The following is a 21945-nucleotide window of genomic DNA, read 5'->3' as shown; positions in this document are numbered from 1 at the left end:
GGTTGGTAAAAGCTACATATTATTGATAAGGGCATTGGGAGCGAGGGACAAGCCCTGGTTTTAGCGCTTCATGCCCTCGTGAACCACTTCAGAATAACGCGTTGAGAACTGAAAGGTGGACCAAAAATTTGAGCACCACGGTTACGACTTGCGACGCATACGTTCCCGGCGCACCTCCAAGTCAGAACGATGGACGACTTAACTTGGGAAAGGTGATCTCTAAATCCAGTACATCTGTGGCAAGCCGAGGCCTCTGGGCGGGAAGGCGCCGATGATAACACAACATATAATCCATGGGAATCATCACACACGTTGGCGCAGTTACCTTAGACGCAATTTATCATGACCTCATTTGTCGTTCCCACTGATTGGACAAATCTGGGGGAATGGCGCGTTCTAGGCCGTATGAAGGCAGGAATAACCAAACAGGGGGAAATGAAAATGATTCACGTTAAATGAACAGACGGGTGGGGATTGCACTCTGTGTTACAGGTCATTTTGGGGTCACAGTTTGTTATGGTAGGCTTCCAAGTGGGGGGTGTGAAACTGCAGGTGGGGTAAACTAAATGGCGGACACGTCACCGAAGGAGAGGGAAGTGGTAAGGAACCGATATATAGATACTGAGTGGTGGGACAGGGGCTAGGACATCAGGTGGCTAGTGGACTCGGAAATGTGTACCGCGAAGAGAATAATACGAGTGATGGGGAGCGAAAATTTACAAGGAGATCAAGCTGGCGTATCATTGCCCAACTCTGGCGGACACAAGCCTGGACGTAGGACTAGTCCTGCTTCAGTACAGCAGGATCAACATTTTTTCCACTCTGAGCACTGCGAAAGCGGATAGCTCTCTTTTGCGGTTGTTGGCGGTATTTTTGGAGGTTGAAAACGGAGGTGTTCCTCCAGACGATGAGGGCGATTTTAGAACTGGAGGTCCGTGCTTAACTTGAGGCGTGTCCCTTTTTGGGCGGCTGGCAAAGTGATTCAACAAAGCCCGAAGCTTTATAGTGGGATAGGAGGTTGAGGACCCAGATGAAGAACCGAGTAGATCAGCAGGGTTACAGGTGACTTGGGCAGAGTAGCCTTTGAATCTGCCTTTTTTTAATTGTAAGTGTCTTGGTATCTGGAGGCTTCAAAGTAAGCTGCTTTGAAGTTCAGTAGGTCTGTGCGATTTCTGTTTGTTCTACACCTGGTACTGTGATAACAAGAAAATGGATCATGGACTGAGCCTTTCAAAGAGGGCTAGGTCGATTTAAACTTACAGGAGAACCAAACTTATTGCGATCTCTTGGTAGCCTCTGAGCGAGACGGCAGATAATATGAAATGAGATTTTATGAGCTGGGCTGTACGGTCTTATCGGAAAATGGGGCGACAAACCCCCTCCCTTGGCCATATGAGCTGCTGGTTATGTTGTACGAACATTCAAGCATAGCAGTCCAAGAAATGGAAAGAAACATCGTTACAAGTCAAAGAGGGGCTGTTTTGTTTGCTCAGTCACTTAAGAAATGATGAGAAAAAATCTGAAATGAGTTATCGGTGTGGATCTGCATTAGGCCAGGTATCGCCTTATGAGGATAAGTACAGTTTTATGGTTCACTCTAGGGTAAAACTGGGCCAAGACTTAAAGCTTTGAAGCCCGAGGGACAGTTTGAATGAGACGGCAGACATAAAGACGAGCATCTATGGCTAATACCGTGCGGTGGAATCTTCGGGCAAGCTACAGAAGTACAAAAGCCGAGAGCATTGTTCGTGTCACGTATTCCTTCGTCGGAAGTACCTGTCGCCGAAGTGTGAATAGCTTATCATGTTAAAGGGCATGATGTTAAGGCAATACTGCATTTAGGCTCTTGTTGCGGATAATACTGCGGCACATACGTTGGATGAAATAAGCTGTGTTCACGTGGGACAATTCTGTGCTCACTTTAGACACCTCGTTTCATTGAAAGCACGCGTGTACCATGAACATTTCGCTCCTCTCGTGGAATATTTTAGACCGCAGTCGATATATTCTACCTCATGGCCCACTTAGATAACGCGCCAAGTAAGTAACTATTCACCAGAACACAACCCCGGAGATTTTACCCTGAGTGAATATTCTGCGGAGGATCGACTTTAGCCTTGTTACATATCTGGGTGCAAACAGGCTGGGAATCACTCGTGTTTGAGCCATTCTTGCATAGTGCCGACTGGCTCACTCCTGAAACATTACTAGTAACCCTCTCAGAAATTCGAACGGGTGTTTGAATAGGCATTACACTACGCCGATTAACTGGAAGAGGCCATCCAGAAGGTTTTCCGGCTTAGGCACGAGTTTGAGATGTACGCAACTTACTGGTGTGACATGTGAATAGTTCGGGAAGGGGCAGAGAGCGACAGCTGTTCTTCCCGTGGTTTACCGTGTAACGACACATGCCAACAACCAGGTTCTCAGACACGTCAGCACACGCACTCTAAAACTGAAGCACCATCTGGTTGATTGCTCTGAGGTGAAAGGCATTTGGTTTTTTAGTGAAAATTCCCATATTTTTTCAGACGGTCAATACCAATCATATCATTCTACATGATCACCCCATGCAAGCCTTTTACCACACGCAGGGGCAACTCGGAAGTTAATATTTCACACATGCATCGCCCCAGTTGATTTCCATTCAACAAAGTAACTGGTGAAATGCATCGCATGAGAGAAGTATTTTTCCGTCTCTGGTAGCAAAGCCGTGGTCGTTATCTTTAGAAGGATTTCACAAGCAGCTTGAACGTGTGGTCAAACATTTGAAGTCGGCGGAGCCAGGCAAGGCCACAAAACGCACGAAGCGCTTAAGCGCACAAACCCAACTGGTGTTATGCCGATCACTGGGCTGAACAGTCAACTCTCAGTGTCAGGTGACACTGGTGGGGCCTACAAGGATGATGCCTCCTGTGGACCCCTTGAACTGCCTACAACCCCTGCTTATTACTGGTGTACACGAAACCGGCAGATTATAATAAAATTCACTGCTAGACGCAGGACAGGCGATACAAGCAGAAACGTGGTTTCAAACTTTCGTGATTAAATTCATCCAATTTTGCTAAACTGGATAATAAAATGGGGTCCAAATGTTACTTGGTTATCCACTAGAGTGGATTCGCTTTTGAAGTGATGTAAAAGTTGCCCCTGATTTCCAGGAAATAATGAACCACCAAACTTTGTAAGATTTTGGAGTCTTTTTGTATTATTAAATTGGTATTTATGTACGAATAGATGGTGTTATGTGACCTTGAAAGTTTGCCTCCCTAAACCCAGCTATGAGCACAGTTTTGGATGACTGTTGGAGAGCTTCCACTTTAAATGTTCCAACTGAATTTCGCTTCGCTTCCAGAACTGGAATTATCACCATAATCAAACCCACTGAAACTTTTTGGCCCACAATATTCCGGTGGCGCTAAGTAGCTACTGTAACTTCAGACAGGCCATCAAAACAAAAAGCACCTGCGCTCCTAGCTGTCTTGAGATCCACATACATCAAGCCCTGTTTCTTCGGATGTTCAGACGGTTTCACGCCTCACGACGCAAAAAAGCAACGGTTTTTTGGAACCAGTTTGAACACAAGACACTGAGCTTAGAAAGGTGACGCGTAGGATTAGCTGGCTGAGGTGTGACAAGTCCGCGTACTAGCGCTGGCAGTACGCTCCAGAGGTATGTTCAAGAGCACGGGTTTAGGCATCAAACCAGGTTTCACATACCTCACTGCACTTGTCCAGTAACCGGCGCCCGGGTCCGATTTGCCCCGTTCCTTGGTCAATCTACAAAGCGTTCAGGTCTGGCATCCGGTGTCCTTTGCGCTCGAGGTCAGCCCAGGTACGGTGAACCGGGGTCCAGCCAACTTTCCTGGGTTTTATGTCTTGCTCAGTAACTTCGTTTTAAAAAACGACCGCATAACCGCTCAACCTTAAACAGGAAGACGGGGAGAAAAATGTTATATACCGGCAAGAAGAATGCACCCCACAAAATTAAAATTTTTGTCGTGACGAGAAAAATTTGTATACAATAGGGCCACAACTGTGCTACCGAAAGGCCTCTTCGTATCCGACGAAACGAACAAAGGGACAAACGCACCGGTTGCGGGGTTTCGCCCGGGTGAAGTACCCTTGTGTAAGCAGCCGAAAAGTGAAGGAGCAGAAGGTCACGATAAATGCGCTTACGAGTATCCAAACCCCATGATATCGGTGAGTCCTGCGAGTCGACTACATTCAAACGTACCAGCTTTGGTCTGTCGACGGGTGTCGAATAAGGTGTACCCAGTTCATTGATAAAACAGCCACCTCTCATGGTAAGGACTTTGCCAGTTTTGTTGTAAGGAGTTCGAAGCGACTATCCCGAGTTTTGTATAGAGAGTCTGGCATCAAAACGCGGGTCATTGTTCTTTTATGCTGGTTGGCCTCAGGTCGCGCATACGGTACTGTAGATTTAGTATTTAGTGCAGCCGAAGTTAGACGAAGGTTGGTGGATGTTTAGCTCGCTATGTGTTCGAAGGGGACACCGGCAAAACAAGGCCAAACCACATGCCTGTAAAACGCTCTTTTTGAGGCGAGGAATATATACCCTTGTCAAGGAAAGCTCTGGGCCTATAGCGTCATTCTGATCTGGAAGAGAAGGGGTTCATTCAACCTGTTACCTATTACATGGCTAGTCATTGTCTTGAAGTGTTTAAAACCAGATGTGATCAATGAGTATTAAAATGTGACATCTTTTCCGAGGCAACCGGGGTGTGTGGACAATGGTTTCTGGTGTGCATTCAGGTATCTCCACTACTTCTTACCACCTAGAAATCGGGAGATGGATGTCGACGATGCAAGGTTTCTTCTAAAGTTCTTACTAGTCCGGACCCACGTGCATTTAACGGAATCGGGTGTCTGAGATGGAAATCTTGTGGAATAGTCATAGCGCATCGGTGAACCTTCGCTGGCTCACTGAGGGTAGTATATGTCCCCTTGGATATATGAATGATAAACGTGTCTTCTATGGGTAGCAAGTTTTGTGATGTAATCGAAAGACTAAAACCCGTTGAAAGTTCCTGGCAGTTAATTTCCAAGAATCACAAATGAAGAATATATCACCAGTGGGCCCAACAAACACTCTGTCTTCCAGTCCGCTTTTAAAATGCCGCATCACCTATTAGATGACAAGCATCTAATGACCGAAAGTAGCGCAGCATCCTTCGACTGGCTGCAAGCGTTTGATGTGAAGTCCAGAGGGGTAAGGCCGTTCCTCTCCACGTTGTTTCAGGATACCGCATAAGGCCACTTCCGAGGCACATGCCATCAGCAAAATCAATGCCCCGGGGTGCAGTGGGCGGCTAGTGCTTTACTTGGAAGTGCGTCAAAAGTTTGGCTAGTGATAGAGGCGAAATTCAACCTCCCCTTGATGCGACAGAGAAGTCTTGCAAGAAATTGCCGTCAGGGGCGAGCAATAACGTAAACCGACAAGACCGTCAAATCAGTGAAACTGTCTAAAGAAAGCCACCGATTGGTGTGAAGTGTAATTTCTAGAGATCCCTTGGCAATTGCGGCTGAAACGCGGTATTACAAGAACGTCACATGCGCGCAAGCGAATGGGCATTCAGCTGTATTGAACACTACCCCATTACAACATGAATGAACTAACAACGCGTAGTGAGGCTTTGCATGTTCCCGAGAGTCATCACTGGGGGCTGATTTGTCGCAGAGAGGTACATAGACAGAATATAAACCAGAACGCACATTGTCGATAAAAAATCTGCTAAATGACCTTACACTGCACGGGATGTACGGCATTCTTCGAGGCGCAAAATGAGCTTGTGATCTCTGACTGTTTTTCTGTCGGCTACTGCTGCTTAGTTCTGGCCGCACATCTTCAACAGATCATTTCTCTCAATCATCGCAATGGCGGTGGGCGACAACGGAAGACATCAAGTTAGTAAGTGTCTATCCCTGTGTCAGCACTGCAATTGCGGTCACGGGCGCGTATGCGGTCCCATGACGCTCTTGACAGCTGGAGACATTTTGGGTATGTTGTCAAACAACTTGTAGGCTTTAGCGAGTTTATCTGAGACATTTTGCCGGGTTGCGTCGTAAACCATTAACCGCCCAATGCTCTCAGCTGCAAAATCTTCAAGAGAAGAGTAAAACATTCTGTACCAAAATGTTGCATTTTGTTGCATACGTGCTCAAATCGACAACTATTCTAATCTACATTCATATTTTTGCAGCCCACCAAATTTCATCATAGACTGGAGCAATCATACCTCTAGCGGAGTAGTCTGGTGGACTAATTTTCTAGCATCGCTGGGGCTCTTGAATGCCAAAACAAGACTCCTAAGTTTGAACTGCTACTCTGAACCCAATTACTTGATTACTTTGGTCCATTACGGACAAGCCACAACTTCCGAAATTTCGATTCATTGTGCGGATACTGAACTCCGGGGCTGGGTTATGGGAGTCCGCCATTCCCCATGTTGTTCCCCTATCTATTTTCGACTGGACAAAAGGCGCTGCACATGCTTTAAAGATGCCTGGTGCTGACCATCGCTTGTCTTGAAACACCAGGAGTCCGGATTTTATTTGTTGAATTTATCGTTTTCGTGCTTTCCCACAAGGCGCTCATTTTGACGTGCCGGGTTGTCCTGCGCTGCTCGACCGGCTGAACTGTTAATTAAGTTACTACGAAATTGGATGGTTTTGTGTCCGAAGGAGTCATAAAATAGGGATCTGATTTATACATGAGTTTTCTCTGTAACGGTTCGGGGGTCGCATCCTACGAGTCACTGAAACCAATGAGAACGCGAGACTTGGCTTTGCGTTAGCTGAACTGCTGGACACTTCACTCTGAGCTTCGCGGTCGCCTCACCTTTACCGGGCGTTTCTGTCTGCTGTTTTGAAGCGTATCCATTGTTCGGATGATTCCCGGATACTTTCCATTTCTCTCCTTGTCAGGGGACCCAACGGCCATTCCACTGCATCCATCCATACTTCATTCAGCCCTCTTGCAGGGGACCAGTGGGGTACAGCAGCCACTGTCTTCAACCCAACTTTTACAGCATGCACTTCTTCAAGACTCTCTTCGTGTTCTCGGCGCCAATGTTTTTACTTCGCTCCTGTGCTCTCCGCAGTTGGGTTGCTCTGCCACTGTCGGGAATGTCGGAATTTTAGGTGGGCCTCTACAACCAACCCCTGTAAATTCTGCTACCGGTGTTGCCCCACTGTTGCTCTATCCTGCATTAAACGCTGCTCCGTTACCCGGTAACTCAACCGAGGATCCGTCTAAAAGTGTAGATTCTCACACAATCGTCCGTGCTCCAGTGATCTACAAGAATGCTGTAAGTTCGGGTGATTATTTGTTGTTTTGTTCTGGCAGCTTTGTCATTGCTGTGGTCTAAACCTTTCTACCCTGTTTCTTTGAATGCAAAAGTAAGCGTGCCAACATGCCCATCCCAGTTTGCGGTTGTCTGTGCCACAGAGCTGTCCTTTTCATTTGTTGTGCTGCATTGGGTGTAACGCTTTTCAATGTATAACCCATGGCGTATGGTTTGTGGCAGTTTTCATCCAAATAGTACATGAAAATATGAATAGTGCGGTTCTTGGTAGCCTACGTTCCGAGTAGGGGCGTGCGCGCAGTTGCATTGTGGATCCCTGAGCATTGATATTCCATAACAAGTGGGTTGAATGGGCGGAGTATTGATCCTCTAGTAAGGCATGATGGAACAACGTAATGCTGTTTACAGTCGTGGTATTATCATGCACTAATCTTGCATCCGGTTCTCGATTTGAAAGGCAGATAGGCTGATGAACCGCCTCGCAGGATCAGTTCTTAGGGGACAAAGTATCGTCAGCTTACCCAAGTAAAGGCAGAATCAGTCGAAAACTCAGGATTTATTCCGAACCACCGACCTATTACTAGTTGCTGCCTCAACCGCAGATGCACATAAGACTCACAGGACGTTGAAATGTCCAGCTAGACTAACTTTTACAGTGGTGGTCACAAAATCTATCCTTGAATCTTTACTGGTTAGCACTGCGGGATATCCAGAGAATGGCGGCAAGCCTTTGCTGACCCAAACGAGAACAACCCAGTTAACTCAGATGCTACCGCCTCGAATGGACTTGGAATGTTTATCATTGAGAGGCCGAACACAGTCCAAATTTACACGGCGCCTCCTAACTAGCCATGGCTCACTTTGATTTGGTATATGCGATAAGGGAAGTCTTTAAGGCATATCTTAGCACATCACAGCGGATCACAATGCGCCTGCTATGTGGTCGCTGTGGTGGTTGCCGGTTTGGTCGTCATATATCCTCTGAGAGTCCGCACTACCTTTGAACGGTATCCACTGGCGCTCCGTAGAGCGGAACGCTGTGCTTGTTAGTAGACAGACAAGCTTCTCTGATCGTAGGTGTACTCCTACCCCTTCATTGTGCAATAGATAGAAACCAAGCCGCCGAACGTTCAACTGTTTCCGACGCCAGTTTCAACGGCTGCGATGGTGCTCCTGCGTCTTGTACATCCCGGTCCGAATATGATAGGCTGACGTGCTTTCTGCTGACAGTCAAATAATCCAGTGATATGCTTGTATGGTGGGAAGGGATAGCAGTTAGCAAGGCGAACGATACTTCCCAGTTGTCCAACCCGAGAATGAGGGGTTGATTGAGCGACCTCATCTTGAATCTTTCAAAAAATCTGACCCACACTATGCTCGGAGGAGGAAGGATTTTTCGGGGAGCCTGTTTTTAGCCACTGACTCGAAAGTTTGACCAGCCAGGCATCCGAGAAGATCGGACTCAGCAGTCTAACTTGAGACAAGTCAATGGAATTTAACACTTTTGGCTGTCTCTGGAGCTTCAGGCTTAATTTGCTGAGTTTCACCCGCTCTATAGTAGTCGGTGAATTATGGTACACAATGTCTTTCAAAAGTGCGTAGGCATCTTTTCCAACGGAACTAGCAGAATACAGCTTTCTTGGCATCCAGAAGGTTTTCTTGTGTTATACATCGTAATTCGGATCGTTCATTGTCTTTAGCAGAGAGATTATTGTCCAGGATTTCAAGATTTAAACTTGACATCGGGACTGCTAGTATGAAAGATGCAGTAACTGTACGAACACGCAACTATTTCCGGATCAAACTGTAGCTCAATCAGCAGTACAATTGACAGCAACAATGAGGAACGCCCGTGATTCACAGCCGTATGACTTTCATTTTATTTGAATAAGGCCCTGCATCGTCATCATCATCATCATCAGCTGTAACAACCGCTTGTCGTACAGTGGTCATAGCTGCCACAGTTTCGTTCGCCGATGATTTGGGGAGGTTGGGTAGATAGCTACGCATGGAAGTTGGTTTCTAATGTAATTGACGTGTAAAAACATTGTTGTCAGTGGACTTTTCATTAGGGAGAATTGGAGGGGAGCTGTCGATCTTAGGTAACCGGTTGGATGCACGAGTGGCACTGAGGGCGCGACTCTGCCATGTCTGACAATGTCTCCAACCGTCGATGTGATATGCCTCCATCCAGAGAGATGGCAATGACCAGCGCAGCTAAGTTTTCTGGTAATCGTTTTGATACCTAGCTACCGAGTCACTGTTCGACACCCCCTTGCCCTTCTTTCCACTCCGCGTGATTGTGGGAAAAGGGCTCAACTGCAATCCGGAACGTGTGGTCAATCCAGCGTAACCTATAGAGTCTGATCAGTTCATCTAAAACCATTAGACGTCCTTCAACGTTACCTATCCGGTGTTCCCACCAAATTCGGGCAGTATTCCGAAGAATTCAGTGGTCAAACATGGACTTCCTCGGCGCGCGGCAGTCGGGTTTCTGACTCCTATAATAAATGGATCTTGTGAGATACACTGGCTGGAACTCAGTTTCTAAGGGTTCACCCGTGTCACGAAGACCAAATAGGAGCAGCCAGACCCCGTTCTGTGAGTAATCTTATTACGAGGCGGTTTGATAGTAAAGTTGTGCTGCCCTGTGGGATGGGTGTGAGAGTGATAAGGTGTTTCCTGTAGGCAAACAGTGTGCCTATACTTATAAGGGTAAGAATACTTCTTTCCTCCGCGAAGGACGGGCTACCAAAGGTTGGTCCTAAACACCGCACGTCAATCACCCAGCAGTTGATTGTGACTGCCGGTGCGCTGTTCAATACAGTCAAAATACTTTCCGAATAGTGTGCTGCTGCTCAAAAGGCATCCACTGCGTGCAGCCGCATTACAAGTCAGACGACTATGCGTCACTTCCTGCGCCCTTTGGCCATTCCAGCTCCCTGCAGTCAGGTGGGTCAAACTATAAAGTCATTGGCTCCGTCAAGAATCCCTCAAGAAAACCATAACCGTCGCTTCGAGGTCTAGACTTTTGAGCCAGGGGATAGGGAATGGATCCTGGAGCAAAATGCTACACCCTTCCACTGCAATGCGGGTCAGACTTTTCAGTCAAAGACTCAAAGTGGGGTATCTCAACCAAAATCACTTCTTCGACCTGGTCAACCGGGGTGTCATCTGCATCTGCGGCTTTTCGTTCACCGGCCCTTACACCTCCCACTAATCGTATATTGCATTGCGGTCAACCCGTCTTTTAGTCCCCTAACCACTGTCCTGTGTACTATCGCCTAGCAAAATAAACCAGACTATACCCTCCCTGAACTGCAGAGATCTGATCCACGTTTCAACCTTTGACGCCCGAAATTGCGGCAGCGAACCATCCGTGTTGAACACTGATCTGTCAAATTGGGAAACAGGGTGAAGCCTGCTGAGGCCTTGCTTTCCATTTTGGTTGATGTATGTTACGTCTCTGAAATTCGTATACAAGGCGTCACTTCTATCGTGAACCTCAAGCCACTTGGGATGAGCTCAAATGTTCCACATTCCACTCTTCGGTGTCGGGTGATCCTGACGCAATGGCTCGTGGTATGTATGGTGTGGGAGTTTCAACCGCTTCGGTGAGCGAAAACAATTCTATCATTGATATGAATGCTCAAGCTGGAAGAATAAACCCGGAAGGAACGCACTTAGGTGATAGTATCGAAGTCGCTGCTTAGTGTATGGATAATGGAGAGCGACTTCAGTTTTGTGCTAGATGTCATCTGTTCTTGGCAGTACGAACTTCCAGCACAAGCGCTCACATCAATTCGGTTGGAGGCCACTGACTCTAATCCAGACATGGGCTGTTTGATCGTTTGGTTGTCATTTACCTCTGGAGAGCCTCAATTTAAGATACCCTTTCCTTCTGAGCTACGTAAATGTACTCCGACCATGACAGTTCGCCTTCTGTCAGCATTAGGCGTGCCTAAGCAAAGCAACTTGGTCATCAGCTTCGATACCATCGAGCTAATCTGACTGTACTGCTGACGGTTGTGGTTTGAATGGCAAAAAGTGAAAGTAGCTATGCTGCTAGTCTTCAGGACGGTCTTTCTAAGCTACCCGACTCGACTAATTGAACACTGGGTGTCATCCAGATTAACAGACCTGATCACTGCCAAATAGCCCTACCAGTCACCGATGACTATGACTATGACTACGCTCACAGAACCTTCAAACGCCGGATAACCTGAAGGCCTGTCAGCCTGAAGGCTGACGGAACATTGGTGGATTGCGAAGGCCCGGGAGATGGAGGAGGCTTTCGCTGCAGGCAACAGCCTCGTCCTGTTTAGCTGACTCGGGCAACTGTCTAGAGGAAGGAAAATGTTGGCGAAGGTATCTGTGAACAAGATCTGACAGCAATTCACACACAAAATTTCATCTTGAGCGATGGACCGAACACTTTAGCAAGCTCGAGGTGGCTCACTGGTTAAGACGCGATCTCTGCCTGCCTAGTGCTCCTGTCTGTGCTTGGGCAAGCTGGTAGTTTCTCGGCCCTCGTAATTCCTTCGAGTGGCACGGCAGATGGGCACCAAAAGGGTGCTACAGCTAAACTTACTTACTTTAAGGCGCACTTCACTTGGCCTCCTTCAAAATAATCTTTAGAAGAATCTAATGAGCCCACTGTAAATAACGTGAGATATCATCCCTCCAACGCGACGGGGTGCCCGTCCTGCAAAATTCAAAGGCGGTAAAAACTTCGTGGGTAGTTTGATGACCATACTACAGGAAATTTTGAACGAAAACAACACCAGTGCAATGCGACCTCGGTCTTCAATCAGGGCGCAAGAATGTCAGGCGAGAATCATCGTGGTATCAGCCCGGCAACTTTCATATGTAAGATGCTCTCTGGCGTTGTTTTGCGCGGGGTGATCAATTATTGGGGAGACAAACAAGCCGAGTTTCGCCACTGCCGAGGAAGCATCAATCATATCTTCACCTTAGGACGAATACTTGAAAAGCCCCGCTCTTTTGGACGGCACACGTTAGTCTTTTGGTATATATGCTACTTCTAACTCTGACGATCGTCAGAAACCTGGGCGATCAGAGGTGTCTTTTCTTAATTTATATCTCAATTTATATGCGATCTCTTGTGTCAGTGGACGAGTCCACCACGTCCTGTGGTGTAATACAAGTCTCCATTCTCTCACAACTCTTCAGCTTTTTTGTTGGCACATTACTTGAAAATTCTCTGCCTGCCCCTGACGCATCCATTCTCACAGATTGACATATCCCCTCTTCTACTTCACCCCACTCTAATTTGAATATTCCCTCCTCAGGTACAAGTACCAGGACTGACCGCCTTGTCCGTAATATATCACACTGAGCTGGAGCTTCTGTGTCCGACCTGAGAAACAATCCGAACACTTCACAGTCTGTTTTCAAATATCGGAAGCCAGCTTGTTTAGCTGCCTTTAATGTTCGCACACTGAAACAAGCAGGATAACAGCAGCTCTTCTGTTTTCAAATATCGGAAGCCAGCTTGTTTAGCTGCCTTTAATGTTCGCACACTGAAACAAGCAGGATAACAAGCAGCTCTTGCTCGTGCGCTGGATTCCCTCTGCATTAATATATGATGTATATGAGGAATGAGGATACGGTACACAAGTACCATAGTTGAGCTGACTGCCCCATCTGCACACATCTCGTGTTGTAGTGGCCGTTGCAGCTGAATACGTATTGGGTAATTGAGCGGAAGTGCCTTTACTTGATTGGATACCCGTAGATATTTGCCTTACCACGGTTTGTCTGTTAAAGAATACCGAGAAATTGAGGTCTCTCGCCCCATGTTACTGGCATCTGCTTACGCTCCGACAGACTGTAGCTCTGAATCTGCAAACGACGGTTTCTACGATGCTCTAGGTGCCCTTTTACAGCCCACTAAACCTCACACATCGTCTAAGTTGCTGGCGACATGAACACTCGAGTAGGTAGAATAAGTTCCCTCAAGGCCCAGTTGGGTGGTCGTCTTGGGTTGGATAAGAGAAGGACGGACAACGGGGAGCGCCTGCTTTGGATGTATGCCGATCACAGACCATTCCTTTGTAGTACCGATTTCCGGCGTTTCGGAAATCACTTGACAACGCTGTGGCAACCAGCGTACCAGCCACTAATCAGTTTCCAGGGGCGAGGCATCAGGTCACTACCTGATGCTTTTGGAATTCTTGCGTAGACTCCGACCACGTACTTGTCAGTTACTGCTTTTGATTGCGCTTTTCAAGTCTACACGAAACGCGCGCACTCTGCTTAGCCACTGAGAATGTCGTGGACCCAGAAATCAAAAGAACCTGTCAGAAGCGGCTCTTTGAACGCCCATCAACTGGTCTGATGTTGGATATTAACAACCACTGGCAACAGATGTCCACGGTGTTACTCAAGCCGGGAAATTCTATTTTTAGTACAACCCAGAGAACTTGAGGGCGAGATGGCTCAAAAGTAAGAGCGCGAATTTACTGACTGGAAGGTCTGTGGTTCGAATCCGACCTCTACCTCTCGACTTCTCCTGTGTATGCTTTAGCAACCTGACAGTATCCCAGCCCTTGTGCTTTATTCTGGTGGCATGGCAGTTAGGCACTGAAAGGGCGCTACAGCTGAACGACCCTTTTTTCCAGAAAACCTTATCCAAACATAAGATCTCTGATAGGACCGTGGATTTGTTGGAGATCTGCCGACAGACCCATCCTGGTCTCAACCACAACTCAACTGGACGCGTCACCCGACGCTGAGTGAAACCGGCTGTCCATGCAGACCGAGAATCTTGGTGGACCAGAAAAGACGAAGAAAGAGAAGATGCGGAAAATGCTGGAAACCTCCGCAGGCTGTTTCAGTTGATTCGTTCGACTGGTCCTCCGTAGTATCTTGTCAGCAAAAGTATCAGAGATCAAAATGGGTCACTGGTATCTGGCAAAGGAGAACCCTTGAACTGTTGGACACTACTTCGGACAGCAATTAAGTTGCCCACCTGCTACCTCCATTTTGGAATGCTAGCCTCAAACCGAAGGACCGGAAAGCGGCCCGAACTTTTGACCATTTTTGTGCGGGACAGGCTTCTCGGCCGTAGCAGCGCCCAACTGCCAGCGGTAAAGCGGTATTGGTGTGGAGTTCCGCCTAAAAGAGGCAGTGCAACGTTTTCGAGCCAACACATAACACTGGTAACACTTCTATGAAACTGTACGTGAGTTTCATTTCTGCCCCTGTCACCAGGTTCCAACCGAAGGACAGTCTGTCGGTAGCCACAGCTAGCTCCGTATATTCATTCGTATCAACCTTCATGTGTTCATCTCACGATGATGCACTTGTCGGATAAAGTTCATAAGCACATCCCTATCTCACTCACCATAGAACGAAGAATCATAACCCAAGCGATATCACAACACACATTCGGTCGAGTTGATTCCTCCAATGGAAGGAAATGCCTTCCAGGTGATCTCCCGGTTGTCGCTACATCGATCACGAAGTGTGATATCCTGTTTGCTATTGACTGTCGGAGCCGTTAGAATTCGGTTACGCAGCCTGCTGTTGTCGCACACTGCCATACGACTGTGCTTCGGAGGATAATTATAGCAGTTAGACGGACTACTGTATAGGCAAATCTTATTCGCGCGGAACATCATCTACCTGGGTCAACTGACTCTATCGTGGTTTGTGAGGCGAAGTCCGATAACCGCACAATCCTTACTTACTCCACCTCCTTGTCAAGATCCAGCATCACTGATCACCCTGAAATTAGTACCTCCTTATTGCACTGGTAGTTTCAGTTTGGGGGTTGGGCGAACTTGTAAAATTCATTGATGGTAATTGTATTGGTATCTAAGCCGACCACTTAGGCTGAGCTGATTGTGCGGTACGCGTTGCTATACCGAATTCCTTATTCATCATGATGGTTTGGTGTTAGTACGTCTTCGAATGTCCTGTTTTTTCGCGTCCCAACTCACGTTTAGTGAATCCGCTACACGCCTCGCTTCTTGTTTGGATTTTTTCGGTTTTACATTCGCGTTTTGCTGTGCCTGGTTTACTTACCGATCTCGGTGGGGTTCTCACATTTATAATCCTTGAAAGCAACCTCATTTTTTTCAGAAGTATCTCTCTTTGGACATCTCTTAAATCGCTCCTTCTGTATGAAAATCCAGTGAAACAAGTTTTGTTTGCGTGTCAGTTTCACTGAATGGACATACATACTAGGATGCATCATATCTTTCGCCAAGCTCTCATAGGATTTGCATGATTCCTGACAGACTGGGACTGAAGGTAAGTTGTAACATAGTTCTCACTTATTTGTGTTACCACGCATGTTGGGAAGTGAGTTTCCATTTCAGCCCGCCGTTAAGTGGTATCGTGCATTGAGAACTCCTTCCGTTTTCGCTTTCCGTGTGATCCCACTGGTTAAGCGCCTGGAGTTGCCTTTTGATTTCTATATTGTCTTGGTGCTTTATCTCTGTTTTCCTATCGCTTTTAGTCCCTCGGCTGAATCACAATCCGACCAATCCTGGTACGCTGGCTTTTCGGTAACGAAACTGCCCTAGCACTCACCATATTTAATTTGGATCTATTCATGTGAACGGTTGATTACTCATCTTTTCATCGATCCTGAGTACCACTCAGCTGGTTCGTGATAGGTGCTTGTCATGCGGTTTGCTGCTGTCCTTATCCGTGTATGTGTCCTTTATTGTTTGTGGCACTTGCATCTGCACACGTACACTTTTGTGGTGACTCTGTTACTAATTGTTTTTCTGCGCCAATCGATGCTGGTATCCTCGCGCTCCGTGCTTTGCTCGCCTACTTTGTCCGTTTAATTCCATTACCTGAAGACGACTCGGTTGTTGATACGCTTTGTTTGTTCATCTATTTCTGTTTTTCGGGAAAGACGACTAACTCTGATGGTGACGGTTCTCAAAGCGGTTCTGATGCCTTGAAAAGCAGCGAACAGAGTCCACCTGACCGCATCGTTGCATCTTACGCGGCTGCGGCTCATGCTGCTGCTTTGGTCAATCATCAACCTGTCTCCAAAGCTGCTGAAAATTTTCTCTCAGTGACGTCGACTGTTCGCCCCAGGCATTCAAAACGATCCCGTATCCAGACGTCTTCGGTTACCAGTCGGCTAGGAGTCTTTGAATCTGCGCCGCCGTCTACCACAGTTCCTGTGTCAGCAAACTGTGTAGAAGGGAAAACGAGCACCTCTACCCTTCAGTCGGGTGTTACCACGTCTGGCGATAGCGAAAGGCGAGCGGGATGGTCACGCATTCTTGATCGGAAGACCGGGACTGTGGAGTATATTTCGTAAGTTTCTTACTTGTAGGCGACCATCGGCAATCCATTCACGTCATTTACTAATCGAGTTCCAGCTTAAAGCACCTGACTTTTGGTAACATTCGCTACTCTATTACCGGTTTTCCGTGCGTCGTAATTTTTGGGCTGCTTAAACAACTGGTGGCTAACAGTTATTATTTACCTGGATTGCAAAAATGCACAAAGCGCTGGCTGACGCCAAAGACATCAGCCAACGCTTTGGGGTCTTCGAAGTTCTAGGTTCTTTTAGATGCTAGGGTGAGCGGAACCCTTACTTCTGGACCTGGTNGGCGAGCGGGGTGGTCACGCATTCTTGATCGGAAGCCCGGGACTGTGGAGTATATTTCGTAAGTTTCTTACTTGTAGGCGACCATCGGCAATCCATTCACGTCATTTACTAATCGAGTTCCAGCTTAAAGCACCTGACTTTTGGTAACATTCGCTACTCTATTACCGGTTTTCCGTGCGTCGTAATTTTTGGGCTGCTTAAACAACTGGTGGCTAACAGTTATTATTTACCTGGATTGCAAAAATGCACAAAGCGCTGGCTGACGCCAAAGACATCAGCCAACGCTTTGGGGTCTTCGAAGTTCTAGGTTCTTTTAGATGCTAGGGTGAGCGGAACCCTTACTTCTGGACCTGGTGACTAAATCTACCCATCAAAGTTTTTCTTATCGCATTGTCTAGTACTAACCTTTCAAAATAGACACTAATTTTCTGCACTACACTCCTCGTTTCACGTCCGCTTCTCATAGGTGGGTTTCAACTTTTTATTCACCAGCAAGGCCCGGTCGTTGGAACGACCGATTCCTAGTTTTGACACTTAAGTTCTCGTGTCCAACCTGGCTTTCTCAGGTCTTTTCACTGTGTGATGTTGATGCGTGATGCCGACTGTGATATTAATTTACATTGTATGCATTTCCCTGTCTAAACCTTTCTAGACCAGAAGGGTCCCATCTTCGAAAACGTGAGGAGGTGATCATGTACCTTCGAGCGAAATATCCTGGTTTGGACAACTCGGATCGGTATGACGATTTGGCTACCAGTTTCGTCTTCGAACCAATTGCAGACGCTCCAATCCCTACAGATAGTTTTCCTGCTTTCACTCAGGTCCTATCATCTAACCAATCCATCAATCCTTCCACCAGTCCTGCGCAAACGACAGAAACGGCCACATGTTCTCCGTACAATCAATCTTCAACCATATCAGACCAATCCGGAGTGAAACTTGCAGGTCAGTGTTAACCTTTTTCGAGGATTTTTTCATCTCTTCATAATTGGCAAACTCTGAAAGCGGTGGATGATTGCAGCCTTATGGAACCAGGCTACGATAAGCGGTAACCGTTCGACGTTGATGTCATCTGTAGCAACGCAGGTTTTCACGGGTTTTCGCAGAACGAGGAAGCCTTACTTTTGGGTTTTCGTGCCTCGTTATCCTGTAGAATGGTTCTGATTGTGCTTCACTGCTGTGAAGTTTAGGTTTTCATTCGGAAATGTGTGATGTGAAATGGACGGCAAGATAGCGAAGCGTCACTTTCTGGTGTCTACTTCAATTTGACGTGTTTAGCTATATATGATTCTCCTTGCATTTGATAATTTTCTGCCTCATTGTTTACAGTGACCACATTTAACTAATCTGTCAGATTATTTTCGGAGGAATTAAACAATGCGATTATGTCAAGATCACTATTTGTTCCGTTCTTCGTATTTGTAACGGAGGCACCTACTTTCAGTTATAGAGTTCCCAATCTTCTTCTAGGTTTTGATGAGTTAGTGGACATGCGTGATGGTCTTTTACTTAGGAGGGTGATGTGTTTGCGCACACTAAAATCCGTCATCTCCAGTCCTCACTAGCCTGCAGCGACTCATTATCAGAACATACTTGTCTCTGACTTCCATTACTAGGTTCTGCCTGCCGAATTTCTTTCAATCCAAATCGCTCCATAGAAGAGGATTTTTGTTTGACCAAGCGGCGACGTGTATTGTCATCTGCAGTTCAGGAGGAACAGGATAAGTCGGCTACAAAGGCAGATTCTCACGTTCAGCCGGTTGAACACGACCAGTTGCCACCTGAATTGCTTCCCGGTTCTTTTCCAGAGGCAGATGCGCCTACTTCAGGCTCAATAGATCCACTGCCGTCTTCTACGGAACTTTCTTCCAAAAAAACTGAAAATTGTGAATTAAACACTATCCACAGCTCTTCACCCGCCATTACCAAGACTGACTCATCAGAAGCTTCAATAATACCAACTGTGATGGCACCATGTGTGCTTAATGCAAATGTGATAACAGAAGATCGCCCAACCAATTCGGAAAATTCAGCGGCAGACTGCTTGTCTTCTTCCCCAAAACCCATAGTCAATGGAACTTCTACTTCTTACGAACATACGGGATTCTCGTCTCCCAGCACATTGGGTCAACGAAACATTGATACTGTTGCGAAGGTTAACACCGAAACAGTCACAACAGGTCTTCTTCACTCATCACTTTCTTCCAGTAGTTTATCAGTTTTACCATCTGTTGTTCCTTACTCTGACCGGTGCTCTGCACCTAACAGTGAGGCGGGATCGGCAACGCCAGCCCAGGTTACTCAGATCACGTCCTTTTCAGTACCCGGGAGCACTAACCAAACGATCGCTTTAAATCAGCTGATTGCCACTGCGCGTTTGGCTCAAGTTCAGCAGCAGCAGCAGCAGCAACAACAACAACAACAACAACTCCTAGCAGCAATAGCTTCCCTATCAGCTGATACTATGAGCAATCATTCTCTACCAGCGACACATTTGGTTAACAGTCCATCTCATTTGAACCCCCTTCTTCTTTCCAACGCTTCGCAATGCAATGCACCATGGAATACAGGTTCCTGGATGGATCTAGTTTCATCAACTACCGCAAATCCCTCTTCCTCTCTTCAGCAACAGCTAATGGCAGCTGCCGCCATACAGCAGCAACAACAGCAACAGGCTGCTCTCTCCATCTTATTGCAGAAGCAACAACAGGCTTTGTCAACAGTACAACCCCAACTTCTCAGTCCCGTCTCACAGGTTCAGGCCTACCTAGCTGCTGTTCAGCGCCAGTTTTTCCCGACGACTTAGTGGTATACTCATCTATGGTCCACAGACCCACAATCTTATCCTCATCAGACAAGTTCCCCCGTTGCCCGGTTCACTGTTTCCAAATTGACTATTTGGGATCATTCGTTTATTTACTTATCGTCCGTTGTTTATGCAACATGCATGGTAACGTTGTACAGCCTTTCTCATTTTTAGTTTCGAGTTCTTTTCCAGGTGTCTATTGCTGTTTTTCTCGATAGATGAAACTTTCGGAATTACGTGTTTGTTACTGTTGCGTTACATTCATCTCAACGCTAGTGACGGGTGCTATGAAATACCATGAGTTGCACACTTACAAATGAGCTTATGCGACATCGGTCGTCGTGTGGTGTCTTCAACCGGGTTGCCTTACTTCCTGCGTACAGCAGGGCGGGTAAGCGAAAACAGGCTACTGTTGACGCCTCCCTTCCTCTTTCGCATACTTCTCATTTCCCCTTCTACCACCTTTTTAATAACACTCCTTGTAGGCTCAGCAATAAGGACTGGCGACTCTGTTCATTCTGCGTTTGTTTTGCAAGCAACATATGCGCGTTATCCGGTGCTGACATTCTCAGAAAGCTCAAAATCAACCTTCAAGCATCGACACCCCGTCTTTTTGGTCGCTTTTAATTTCGAACAGCTGTGTATAAAAAAGGCTTAGGATGCAAACACCGGTTGACCTAACCATCCCATCATTCTCAACTCGCCTCTGGCTACACCTGGTGATCCAGGGCAGGATATGCAAGGGTTGGTATTGTCCTAAGTCGCCAGCTGGAAGGATCCTTGCTTGACTGGGTAACCATTGATAGTCGCCTATGTGAGGTTCGTCTGGAAACCTTTATGAAGGAGTCTCAAGCGGGAAATTGATCGATGTCTGTATGAAGTGTCCGCTTAAGTTATATGGCTCAAGTTGTTAGAGCGCGAATCTGGTTCGAACCCGACCTCTGCTTCTCGACGTCCCCTATCTAGGCTTGGGCGACGTGACAGTATCCCCTCTTTCATGCTTCCTTCTGGTGGCATGACAGCTAGGCACCGAAAGGGCGATACAACTGAACGATTTCACGCCCTAACCGAGTGTGACTCTGACACCATCAAAGACCCGAAACGACCTGTTGCGGCCAGCTAAAATCTCATATCGTTGTGGTTGTCAGAGATCTGGATTCACAAGTAGGCAGGCTCGGCACATCAGTTAGTTGGGCGACATGGATTGGACTTGGTACGTGCTGGCAACGGTGAACGATTGTTTCAGCTGTGTGCTGACCGCAGGCTGTTTTTATGCAGTACTATCTTCCGAAATAGCCGAAGTCGTCTGGCCATATGGTGTCCTCCAACGCTGTGCCGGCCACGAACTTAAATCGGTCACATTGCCATGAACTACCGATGGCGCGGATCAATAACGGGTTAAAGCTCATTTTGGAGCACATCTGTTGATTCTGACTACCCACTCATCAGAAGGCGCTTTTCCAGGGCCGCTTAAAGTGCGTACAAAACACTTAGCAACTGAGAGAATGGCAATTAGAAAGCGAGTTTTCGGTTGTGCAACGAAGAATTTAATTGAAGGATGTGTCCAGCACCAGAAGCTGATTTGGTTAGGCCATGTATCGCGTACGCAGAACCATTTTCGTGCTCAGTTCAGAGTGGCGGAAGCAGAGAGGTGGCTAATCCTTGACCTGACAGAGGGGTATGAAAAAGCTTACGAAACGGTCTGGTGATGTCGGTGTTTCTCGCTTTCCAGGATCGGGATCGCGTCTGGTTGGATACGCGGCGAGATGTGGCTGCTAATAGATGTCTATGGCGTTCTTGTTAGTTTCTATTCATATTACTTGGATGAGAGTCTGGAAGTGGTAGCACCAACTCCCTCCATCGTCCACTCATTCTTCACAATGAGGATTTCAAAATAAATCTTGGTCGAACGGCAGCGAATCATGTGTTGAATACTGATTTTATATCTTCGATAACGGTGATGTCGCCATTCTTAGGGGTCGCTACGGGTCAATTGAAGCTGTCGCTCAAGGAATCACATCTAAATGTGTTTGTCCTTTCCAGTGATTTCTGTTTAATTTGATCGTTTGTACCCTGTTCGCATAGTCCTGTGCTTTCCAAATCCTGAGGAGCAACTTCCCGGGGTGTCCGCTCAAGGACGTCGAACGCGCGGACTACATTGCTCTAATCCAATCAAATGTTACTCAAATGATTTGAGTAACATCT

General features: G+C 46.8%; 1 protein-coding gene across 1 annotated transcript; it reads left to right on the top strand.

Moving 5' to 3' along the window:
• Positions 1 to 6631: 6631 nt before the first annotated feature.
• On the top strand, positions 6632 to 21581 carry T265_02848 (hypothetical protein; the record flags this gene model as incomplete). Its single annotated transcript, XM_009167192.1, has 6 exons — positions 6632 to 7330; positions 15676 to 15848; positions 15962 to 16636; positions 17587 to 17879; positions 18551 to 19739; positions 21473 to 21581. Coding segments are annotated over 6 exons (2751 nt in total).
• Positions 21582 to 21945: the final 364 nt, after the last annotated feature.

The sequence above is a fragment of the Opisthorchis viverrini genome (genome assembly GCF_000715545.1).
Source record: "Opisthorchis viverrini unplaced genomic scaffold opera_v5_37, whole genome shotgun sequence".
NCBI classification, from domain to species: domain Eukaryota; kingdom Metazoa; phylum Platyhelminthes; class Trematoda; order Opisthorchiida; family Opisthorchiidae; genus Opisthorchis; species Opisthorchis viverrini.
The sequence above is the reverse complement of the archived record's forward strand: the minus strand, read 5'-3'. Positions and strand labels throughout refer to the sequence as shown.